The following is a 10667-nucleotide window of genomic DNA, read 5'->3' as shown; positions in this document are numbered from 1 at the left end:
GTTGTTGAATTGACTTTATTTAATGCCATATTTTACAACACGGGGTTTCCCCCAGTACAAGCACCACCAAGAGAAAAGTGAATTCTGGCTGGCCTCAGTTTCAAAATCCATGAACACTTCATTCAGCAGGCAGGGGGCATTCCCCACAAAGAAAATGAGACACATTCCAGTTGGCTCTAAATGGTTTGCGCTCCCTTCAAAAAGTGGAATGTTGTGGGGAGAGGGAAGGAATGAGGTCCATCTTCTTGAGTGACTGACTGAATAAGGAGTTGGCCTAGTTGCCCCTCTTTAGGGACACAAATTAGGACATTTGGAAGGAAAGATTTTGCTTCTTATGTTAGTTATTCAGGTACCATTCCTTCACCCACCAACAAGTCTGGGTTCCTTCAAGCTGATACAGGCTTTGGAACCTATGCAGGGTAAAAGGCTGCAAGAACAGAGAGGGCTTCCTCCATCGCCCACTCAAGGGTTGCCGCCACAGAGGAACTGGGAAGCAGTGAGTGTTTCAGTACACGCAGGAACCATCATATGGATACAAACCATTCACAGGGAGCTCTGCTCACCCAGGATGAGACCCCCTAACTACGAAGCCCCAGGAACTGGGAGAAGAGTGCTGAAGCCCAGGAACAAGAGTGGGTGTTCTGGTAACCGTATCTGGACCTCAGAAGACGTGGCTTTTATTTCTTCTTTCTCTCCTGGGAACAGCGAGGGCAGAACCTGGAGGAGGGAGACAAGGCAAAGCAGTAATTAGAAGACAAATGGTATCTGGGAAAGAAAACACATCTAGAATTCTGCAGTAACAAATCCACAAGTCTGCAAACAGAAAACCAAGTAATATAACGCGTACTATGCAAACAGAGTACATTTGTGTATTGAAATGTCATGACCACGAAGCAGGGCAGGACAACCATTCAGACTCCGCGGGCCTCTAGGAGCAACACAGTAGGAGACAGTCAGCTCTGACCTAGAGGGAACAACCCACAATGCTCTTATACAGCTGCTTGTTCTGTTAAGGGAAGCCCCTGAAGGAAAACTTCCTGGGGCATGTGATTTACATTAATGAGTGACACATTTGGATTTTTCATCTCAGGCACTGAAATATCTTAGGGTGGCCCCCATTAATGCATTTCCTTAAATGTGCCTGGTTTAAAATCTTCTAAGGCTTTTAAAGAATATGGATGTTAGTAGAGGTGGCAGGAGATGGATGGGCATGGAGCATTTGGAAGAAAAATGATCTCTACAAAAAGGAATCACAACTAGAGGTTGGGGGTGGGACACTACACAGAAAAGCAACCCTGCTCCAATTTTGAGCCTTTGCAAGACACTAGATACCTTCTTTTAAAGTATTTGCGTGTAGCCAAGAGAGCCCGAAAGCCATTTCCCCCCCCCCCTTCGTAGTGTAAGATTCTCAGGTTACCAGGTGAATCATCAATCAAGTACGGCACCAGTAAGTGATTCCAAAATTCAATGAAATTGCAGCAATACAAAGTCCTGATAATATGCTAGCAGGCAGTTTTATTTTATTCAGTTATTAAAATTACTGTTGCAATATACTGATGTCAAGTATAAACAAAATAACAGATTTATCAACATCAAAATATCTATATCCATAAAAGAGAGCCAAGTATATTTATCATAGACATAAATGAACAAATTGTAACCTCAATTACAATAAAAAAAAACTTGCTAATATTTAACGTTTAGTACAATCAGAATATTCAGAAACCATAACTTGTGCTTGGCATGTATTTTCTTGTTGTTATGCTGAATAAAATTGACCATGAAGGTATCTTGTCTCTATCCACCATTTCTGCATCTGAAATAGTATGTTAGTTTTGTCATTATTTCAAACTCCCACATTCTCTCATACCATTCTCTAAGGGAGTAGAAGCTTATCTCATTTTTTTTTGCATGAAATATCCTAGCAGCTACCAACATGTATGAGACTAATTCCCTATGTTCAGTTCTTACTGATTCCTTCACATAATTTGCAATGGAATTGGATAACCTAGAATATAGTTCATATACCTTCCTATTTTTCTCTAGAATTTTTCTGCCAACTCACATTTCTACTACACGATAGAAATCCCCTTGTTCCTTTTGACATTCCCAGAAAACTGGTGAATACTTTTTATTAATTTTATGTATTTTCTAGTGTCATATACTAACTACTTATCAGTTTGTAACAAGTTTGTCATATTTAGGGAGAACTTACTTACTGTTTTCCATACATTCCCTGGAACATTTTCCCCAATATTCTGTACTTACTTAACCATATTGTATTTTCCCTGTTCAGGTTTTGTATCATATTTAACCAAGAGATTATAGGTTTTTGTTGACACATGTTTTCTGTTCTTAATTATTCATTTTTCAGATTTGGTTTGTTTTCTTATTTGATTATTAACTCTCAGATATTCTTGCACACAATAACAAATCTGGAAATATTCATACCATGGTGGAGTTCTAGCCTTTAGCTTCCTGTTAATTTCTAGATAAGTCATACAGCCAGGAAATGTGTATTTCATTTTGATGTAAGATCACAAAGACATAGTATCAAAACTCTAGCATGCCCAAGAAACAGACCTTAATAGGACTATACAGATGAAAAGCTGGAGCTGTGCACATGAGAGCAGGAATGATTCCCAATTGGATCACCAAATACACCCGTGACTATCACCCATTTAAATGAACAGCTGCCATTCACTCCAAGGGGGAAAATTAAGGTGCAGTACTGGGGAAAATGTTGCAGTGAGGAGAAAACTTGGCCTCCAGTTAAGACGCTGGGTGGCCCAAACAGGTATCCTGCAAGACTTTGTGTACCCACCTGTGAATCTTACAATATGGACTTCCACCTGTGTATTTTCCTACTCCTTCCTAATGACCACTCAGGGACTCTTCACAACAAAGCATTTCCTACGCCAGTACCACCATGGTCCAAAATTTGAGTGTCGTAAGTCTTGGCACATAGAGGTACAAGGCACTATAGAAAGTAAATGGTCACTCACCATTTCCCTCTTGGCTTTGTGGTCAAGCCCACACAAGCAAAATGGAACCATTCAATGGAGCACTGGTGGAGGATATAAAGAGCACAGAAACACAAGTCAGTGACCCTTCATCTCCTTTCCTTGTTAGAATTTGTGGGGTTTCTCTACACTCCACACTCTAACTCTTTTTATCCATCTTGCAATTTGCCATCATTGCCCTTGTATTGGATCAGTATGTAATTTTAGCTCAGAATAAACTTTCCCTTCTCCCTAGCTCTCTGCTCTCGACTCTCCCAAAACCTCTTACCCACCCACCCGCCTTTATAAGGCTTATCTCCTCTCTGTACTTTGAAACAATCTTGCTTGCTCCCCCCGTCATTAGAAATATATAAACAAGCGGAATGATGTCTCCTGAAGAATCTAGACGAAGTCACCCAGCACAATGAGTACAGCTTCTGTACTCACAAAACTGAGACGACCCGTGCAACTTCCTGGGAATGCAGACTGATAAATTAAAGCTCTACATGATGCACCAATCCTGTTCACTGACACAAAAACCTTACTTAACACACATGTTCTACAGGACTTTTATAGGCCTAATTTTAAAAAAACGGATTAGTAGATGAAGACCCAGGAAATATGTAAAAAAACTAATAAATACAAAAGTAGGAGATCAACGGGAGAATATTTGGATGGCTGGAAGTAAGCCTGTAACACCAAATGACAGACCATGATAAATTGGACACAAAACTCTAATGAGGCCAAGAAAGGGCCCAGATTCAGTATCTGCTTCTCATCCTACCACTTGTTACATATGCAATTTTTCACAGAGTCATCGGCAGGATGGAACCTGGGGACCCACCGGCTCTCATGTTGGGGAGCGATACAAAGTTTGGAAGTACAATGACAGATGCAATGCAGAGACAGGGCTGCAGGGATTTCAGGTATAGAACAAGGTAAGAGGGGAAAAGTCTTTTCCTCTCTGGCAAGTATAACCCAAGAGCAGCTTTGGGCATCACAGCACACACACAGCCACAAAAGGATGGCTCAGGCTCCAAGTTCCTCAGGCTTTCGAGGACTACTGCAACTGTGAAGTCTAAAGGAAAGATATTCAGGCTTTGGATACACATCTGGGTGGCTGTAGGCGCTCGTAACGCTAGAAACCATTTGCACTGAAAGGAGCTCGAGGTTGCCTTCATTTGCAGCTTCTTTAGGAGGACAAAGAAGGGGAAAGCTGACAGGCTGGCAGAAGAAATGCTGAGGCATGCAGAAATAAATGGGAGGGGGTACAACACGCCAGGAATAATTGCTATACGAGTCTGGGGGTAAGCAATTGGGGCACATGGTGCTACTCAAGACATGATGCACTTCTTTTCAAGTAAGCAGTGGCAAAAGGGAAGCTCAGCTAACACTGCACTACAGCAAAAGATGCTGTAAGCAACCAAGGCTTGGCAGAGTCCTGAAGGAAGGATTCTCCCCACCACAAAAACACATAGTGTAAATAACTGCCTCACTTCCATAGTTTTTTCACAGGCATTCACTTTTAAAAAGAAATAAGGCAAGCTGAACAGCAAACCAAATAGTGGTTTCCTAATTTTTAAAAGTTTTAATATTTTAAACAGGGTTGCCTATTTGTACTACGGTCGTAATAAAAATATCCCCGCTTTAGAATCTTGATTTCTGCAAATGTGGAATAAGGCCCACTAGATTCCCACATCTGCAACTGTTTATGCTGCCCCAAGGAAGCAGAGCTCCCTGCATCCCCCACCCTCTGCCCCCAAGACAGTCTCTTACATCAGGGTTGTCACAACCAATCATCTCCCCGTAGGAGACTTGGTGGCAGAGGCAGTAGGTAGGCTCGTTGGGATCCACAGGCATGTCTAGCACATCAGAAGGGTGCACGTTTCCAAAGGTAACTGAAGGCATCCCATATTCCGTGCTGCTCCAAAGCGGAAAACACAGTAAGTCATCAACGAAGATTTTGAACAGACCCCAGAAAGAAATGCCTGTGGCTGAAAGAACCTCCCTTCACCCCACATCACTCTGGAACCCACGACTCTGCCAGCCTGGCACTTCTCACAACCCTCCCTACTAGGAAATCTGACCTCCCAAGTTCGCCAGCTGCTGGGCCCAACACCAACCATGGACGGTACTAGAATGGCACAGAGCTGACTTTGGGGGAGACTGGACAACATCTATTAACCCATACTACCGGCTGCCTGTCCCTTCTTCCCAATCACTCACGTGCGGACTAATTTCAGCTTCTTTTGCGCTGTCTTTGGTGCCTCCTCATCAGAATTCTTCCCCTTGGAGCGGGCACGGGCAGCTTTCTTCTCTTTTTGGGCCCGGCCTTCTGTGTGCACAACACAAGACAAAGGGGAGCAAATCAAGTACCTCTCTTTGGGACTAACCGAGTTTATTTGGCTGACTAGTGTACCTATAATCCTCTGAAGAGAAAAACAGTTTGGTGCTCTAGCAATCTCTCCCTCCCACCTCTGTCAAACATGTTGTAAACAGCTGTTGGAACAGTGTTCTGAATGATCTCAGCGTTCCATGCACGAGCAATCTGAGCACAATATACCATATGAAACAAAACTGCATGGTTTGCATACGTTAATCTGACATTAATCTATAGTATCCCATTTCCCACAGTAGCTGCCCAGATGTCTCCAGGAAGTTCACAGGCAGAGCCTGACCTAAAAAGAATAGCTCATTCTCACTGTCGCTCCTTAGTAACTGGTATTAAATGGGGTACGAGTCATTTTGTTTTCAATCCTAATAACCCCTAACATGGAAACTGGCATTTTCGTTGCTACTACGCTGAGTTTATGTTTCCATAAACTGTGGCCCTAAGATCCAATTCCTGTTATAACTAGTTATGACCTCATTAATGTGTATGTGGCTAAGATTTTTTTGATTTTTAGCTTACACTAAATCTCAAATGCCATTCATTAGATAATTTGGTGTCACCTGTGAGCTTCGCTCTTACTGTCCACATGCGATTTCAGATCATTTGTGAACACGTTAAAACAGTACTGGTCCCACTGCAGACCCTTGGAGAGCTTCACTGCTTCCTTCTATTCTGAAAACTGTCGGTTTACTTCTACCCTGTTTTATGTTCTTGAACCAGTCACTGCTCCATAAGAGGGTAATTCTAAAAGATTGGTAAGGCAGCACCGCTCCTTACAGAAGCCATACTGATTTTCTAGAAGAACAAGACTTGCTGAGAAATTTTTTTCACAAATTTATTTGTAGTGGAATCTATTTTCTTTATTTCAGATATTTATATACTATTAAAATCCAGAATTTCTAAGCAGTGTACATGAAATGTTAAAAAACATACAAAGAATAAGACAATTCATCATAAAAGCAGAAAACTACCATGAAATGCCCGCTGAAGCAAGAAAGTCTTTGTCATGCATCTGAAGTTCAGCAAGGAGGCTGCCTGTCTGATCTCAGTTGGGCTAAAGGTTTTGTAATTTCCTGGCTGTCCCTCATAACATCCCACCCCTAGATGCTTTTTTAAAAAACTGTTTACCTTTCAGTCTTCTTGTAAGGCGGCCAATTTTATCGGTAAGATTCCTAGTTTATCAGAAGATCAATAGTTTCATATCTGTATTCTATCCAGATCCAGTGATTTAATTTGTCATCCCAGAACCTTATCTAATTATCTGTACTTGGTTAAGTTCTTCCAATGCCTTTCCCCCACAAAAAAACTACTTAAGCAATACATCTCTATCAAACAATTGTCTTAATGTAATTTGATACAATTCAGCTTCTGTGCTATCCTCCTTCAGTAACTGCTTCACATTTTTGATGTCCAACACATCAGAAACATGAAACCAGCCAGGGACACAGTTGTTCTTAGCAGTGCATTCTTTAGTTTTAATCCTTTTTATTTGCCTTATTGCCAACTTATATTTGTTTTGCAAGAGTCTGTGCTTCTTTATAGAGGCAATGGGATGTTAATTGTGTGAATGCAATTAACACACACATTTTGGATATATATAAAAAGCAGCCACTAGGAAGCCTGAGCAGACTGACTGTGAGGGGTGGGGAATAAAACTCCCTCTCTCTGTAATGAGACAAAACAAAAATCTCCTCTGTGAAGCTGCTGTTTACATTTCAAGAGAAGCTTCCATTGCCAGTGATGGAGGCCTCCCTTTAGATGTAAATACCAGCTTCCAAGAGGCAATGTCTGTGTCCAACCAGAACTGTCTCCCACAGTTCTGAGGCTGCTTAGGGCTTCCCCACTGCTGCCATTTTACATAACCAAAAACAGATATTCAAGAGTTTTTAAAGGAAGCCTTCTTGCCTGTTATAACTTCCTTGACTTGAGTTAATCGCAATGACATTCATTTGTACCTTCCTTAATTTGTGGTATACATTTGATTTGAGTTTTTACTATAGTGGGTTTAAATGACCTCCACCTGTTAGTAAGTCACCCATTATTTAATGGCTTCCCTTTGTCTGCCTAGATTATTTCTTTCACCATCTCAAGAACTTCCAAGGTGCTTGGATAGGCTGCAATAGTGTGTATGGTACTCAGTGTGTTCCATATGGTGATGGAAGGAATCAGTCAGTGAAATGGAAGGGAATGTTTTGTGACTCTTGCTCTCCTCTACAGCCCACCACACCTATCTAGATCTGCTCTGAAGGGTCGCCAACCCCCTGCCTGAAACAGATTAAGGGGGATACAGGGGTCTCTTTCTGTGAAAGTAATTTGCTCTGAAGGCTGCAATCCTACTATCACAGTTTCTGGAGCTCTTGTACTCACCTTACCTCCCCCCCCCCAGCTTCATGTCACCCACCTCCACAGAAACCAAGACTCACTCTTTTTGCCTTTGCTAGATGAGCTGTCATAGTCACTCGACTCAATCTGCTTCTCTTTCAAGTCAGCTTCAAACCGGGCGAGATCTGTATCCAGTCGCCGGATGTGCTTATCTACCTGCAGACACCGGAGAGAAAGAGCATGATTTGAGGTAATGTATTCTCCAAGACACCAGGAGGGCAAAAAGGGCTAAGGCTTCTACAATGGCAAAGAAGTTGGTAGCAGAAAGTAACTGCCAGAACAGGCAACGTTCAGCTTGAAGAAAAGCTTTCACACATCTCAGAGATTCACAAAGGAAACTCCAACACTGTTTTTTTCATGAATAAAAACACCGCCCATAAAATCCCTCCTAATCAGGCCGTCTGTTCCTCTGCTTGCCGTGCCTCATACCATCTCATATGTCTGCATAGCCAGTTGCACTTTGTCATCCCCAAACTCCTTGCACTTCCCATAGGCTTCCTGGATCTGCTTAAGAAGCCCTAGCTTCTCCTCTGAAGACAACGTCCGTGCATTACTGATATACTCTGTGGCCAATTTGTCAATCTCTGACTTGAGATCTGAAACAAAAAGTAGGGCAAAGCGTTATAATGAAGACTACGCTGGCATGTTAAACTGAGGTTATCATACTTTGGACACATCATGAGAAGACATGATTCACTAGAAAAGACCATAATGCTGGGAAAAACAGTAGAAAAAGAGGAAGGCCAGATGGATTGATTCCACAAAGGAAGCCACAGACCTGAACTTACAAGATCTGAGCAGGGTGGTTCATGACAGATGCCTTTGGAGGTCGCTGATTCATAGGGTCGCCATAAGTCGTAATTGACTTGTAGGCACATAACACTGGCATGACACCAGAGTCTAACAGAAAGGGGCATGAAGATCAGGTCTGTTGTTCTCCAGTCTGTGACAAAGAAGACAACATGGCCAGCTGGAGGTTTGCTCCTGATTCTACCTCAAGACTCACCTTCTGTCCGTTGGTCGAGGTCTCGCATGAGCTGGAAGTTTCGCTGAAGCTCAAACGGCAAATTCTCGATGCCTAGAGAAAAAGAGAGACAGCATGAGACAGAGAAGGTGACTGGCCAAGCGGGATCTTGTCTTAAGCTACCTTCTCTCCTACACCATCATTCATACTTTCTTACCGTATGCTCAGTATTAATTATGCATTGACCAGTAGCCAGAGAAAATTTAAATTCAAGTAGCTGTGTGATAAGAAACAGGAAGGACAATTTCCTGTGTTAACTGCCAACAAACCCAGGTTTCTTACCAAGCACATACTTGAAAAGGAGCTGCAGCCAATCCTGGTTGTCTGACTTGTGTATCTCTATGATGCGCATGTTTGCCTCAACAATATTTTACATTAGTAGATGCACACCTAAAAAACACATGGCATGAGGCGTCCACCAAAGTGCATGTAGGTGCCATCTTCACACACCATGCTTGTATACATACATACATTCATCAGCAAAGCACTAAACAGTGGTTTTGTTGTTAAAGAGAAGAGGGCACATATATCCAGCAGTACTTGAGTGTACTGCAATATTTTAGTTGGAGCCAAGCTATGGATGAGGAAAGAGAGAGATTTGCAAACCTTTTAGAATTTAAATTTCACTAAAGACAGTATCAAATAATTCCTTTCACCACATGAAACCCCTTTCCAAAAGAAAAAAAAAATGTGTTAAACCTAAATAAATAATGTATATCATGAGAAGGAAATGTACTATTTAACACACTGAAGGCTTTGCGTGGGGTTTTTTTTAGATATAAACCTTAAGCTCTCAAAGCCCATACATAAACATTAAAGGTGGGAATGTAACACATTGTTTGCAAATACACATATTAGACAGACAGGGACACACATTTTTAAAAGCCAGAATTCGCTGCAGCGCCTTGTTAAACGAACAGCCAGGGCAAACCCGGGTTTGCTGTTGTATAACGTGTGAAACTGATACACACATACAAATATATGGTCCCTTATCCTCACTTGCCCCTCCCGTTCCCACCGACGCCAGATAGAGACGACTTTTGGCTTTTAGAGCTTCTCGTCTCCTGGGAATCGGTAACACTCCTTACTTCGCACGACATCCTACCCCAATCCCGCACCCGGTCTTACTATCTAGGTAGTGCTCCAGGTACATCCCGGCCGCCATCTTGGGTTTCAGCCAAGCGCCCAGACACTTTCCCTCCTCCCGCTCCACCCACCTTGGCTTCACTTCCGCCCTTACTAGGGGCAACTTCCTATCTTCGGCGGAGGCTCTTTCGTTCTGGGTTTTTTTTTAACTTCAGCAGTGGTAATTTACTCGTTTTGTACGAGTAGAAACGAGATCGGAAGGAACTGCTGAGAGATGCTGGGCGATGGAAGAGGCTGCTCGTGGGATTAGTGTTTCTTCGTCCTGGACAGTTGCCCCAATGGAAAAAATGAGAGGGGCGTGATCTATCTTTCTCAGTCAATTGTTAAAAAATGAAAGGATATGTGTATGCCTAAAACTATTGTCTTTACATTCTGTTCTTTTTCAGAAGGAAGAAGCATTCTGCACATATTCAGTCAGAGGATTCTGGTTTAAGAAGCCGAAATGTTTGAGGACAAAGGAGGCAGTGCTAGGCTAAGCTCGGAAATAGTCGTGGGGCTGCGCAAACGGGCTGAGAAATATCTACATTAAGGATATTTTGGGTTGAGTTCAACTTCAGTGCCAAATTAACCTTAGGCACTCAGTATAGGATGACTTCCAGATGGATGCTTTGTTAGAACATAAAAAAACATTCTTGAAAGTGAGGTGCCCTTCATGATGCCTAACGCCACAGAAGTTCCTTTTTAACTAAAATTTCACAGCTCACCCCTGTAGTCACTATAC

General features: G+C 42.3%; 1 protein-coding gene across 5 annotated transcripts; it reads right to left on the bottom strand.

Annotated features, from left to right (window-relative positions):
• Window positions 1-10078, bottom strand: ING4 (inhibitor of growth family member 4). 5 transcript variants are annotated; one of them, XM_061637233.1, is made up of 8 exons: window positions 10018-10078; window positions 8783-8854; window positions 8206-8372; window positions 7818-7932; window positions 5229-5337; window positions 4779-4923; window positions 3006-3067; window positions 1-717 (listed from the first exon to the last, which is right to left on the bottom strand). In XM_061637233.1, exons 2-8 carry the CDS (start codon window positions 8808-8810, stop codon window positions 678-680), a joined length of 666 nt encoding a protein of 221 aa, XP_061493217.1. In that variant the 5' UTR covers window positions 8811-8854; window positions 10018-10078; the 3' UTR covers window positions 1-677. The 5 variants fall into 5 exon arrangements, with proteins under 5 accessions (XP_061493217.1, XP_061493198.1, XP_061493199.1 ...); XM_061637214.1 differs by lacking the exon at window positions 10018-10078 and adding an exon at window positions 9929-10013; XM_061637215.1 differs by lacking the exon at window positions 10018-10078 and adding an exon at window positions 9929-9980 and having other exon boundaries at window positions 5229-5334.
• Window positions 10079-10667: the final 589 nt, after the last annotated feature.

The sequence above is a fragment of the Rhineura floridana genome, chromosome 1, assembly GCF_030035675.1.
Source record: "Rhineura floridana isolate rRhiFlo1 chromosome 1, rRhiFlo1.hap2, whole genome shotgun sequence".
Taxonomy (NCBI): domain Eukaryota; kingdom Metazoa; phylum Chordata; class Lepidosauria; order Squamata; family Rhineuridae; genus Rhineura; species Rhineura floridana.
This window is presented reverse-complemented; position numbering and strand designations above follow the sequence as displayed.

What these genes read in the sequence shown, in the direction of transcription:
- ING4 (XM_061637214.1), bottom strand. Translation starts at nt 9,965, where the DNA reads ATGGCGGCCGGGATGTACCTGGAGCACTACCTAGATA. An exon ending in CCTGGAGCACTACCTAGATA is followed by an intron (nt 8,855 to 9,928) that starts GTAAGACCGGGT and finishes CTTTTTCTCTAG; the next exon opens with GCATCGAGAATTTGCCGTTT. An exon ending in TTGGTTGTGACAACCCTGAT is followed by an intron (nt 3,068 to 4,778) that starts GTAAGAGACTGT and finishes ATCCTCCACCAG; the next exon opens with TGCTCCATTGAATGGTTCCA.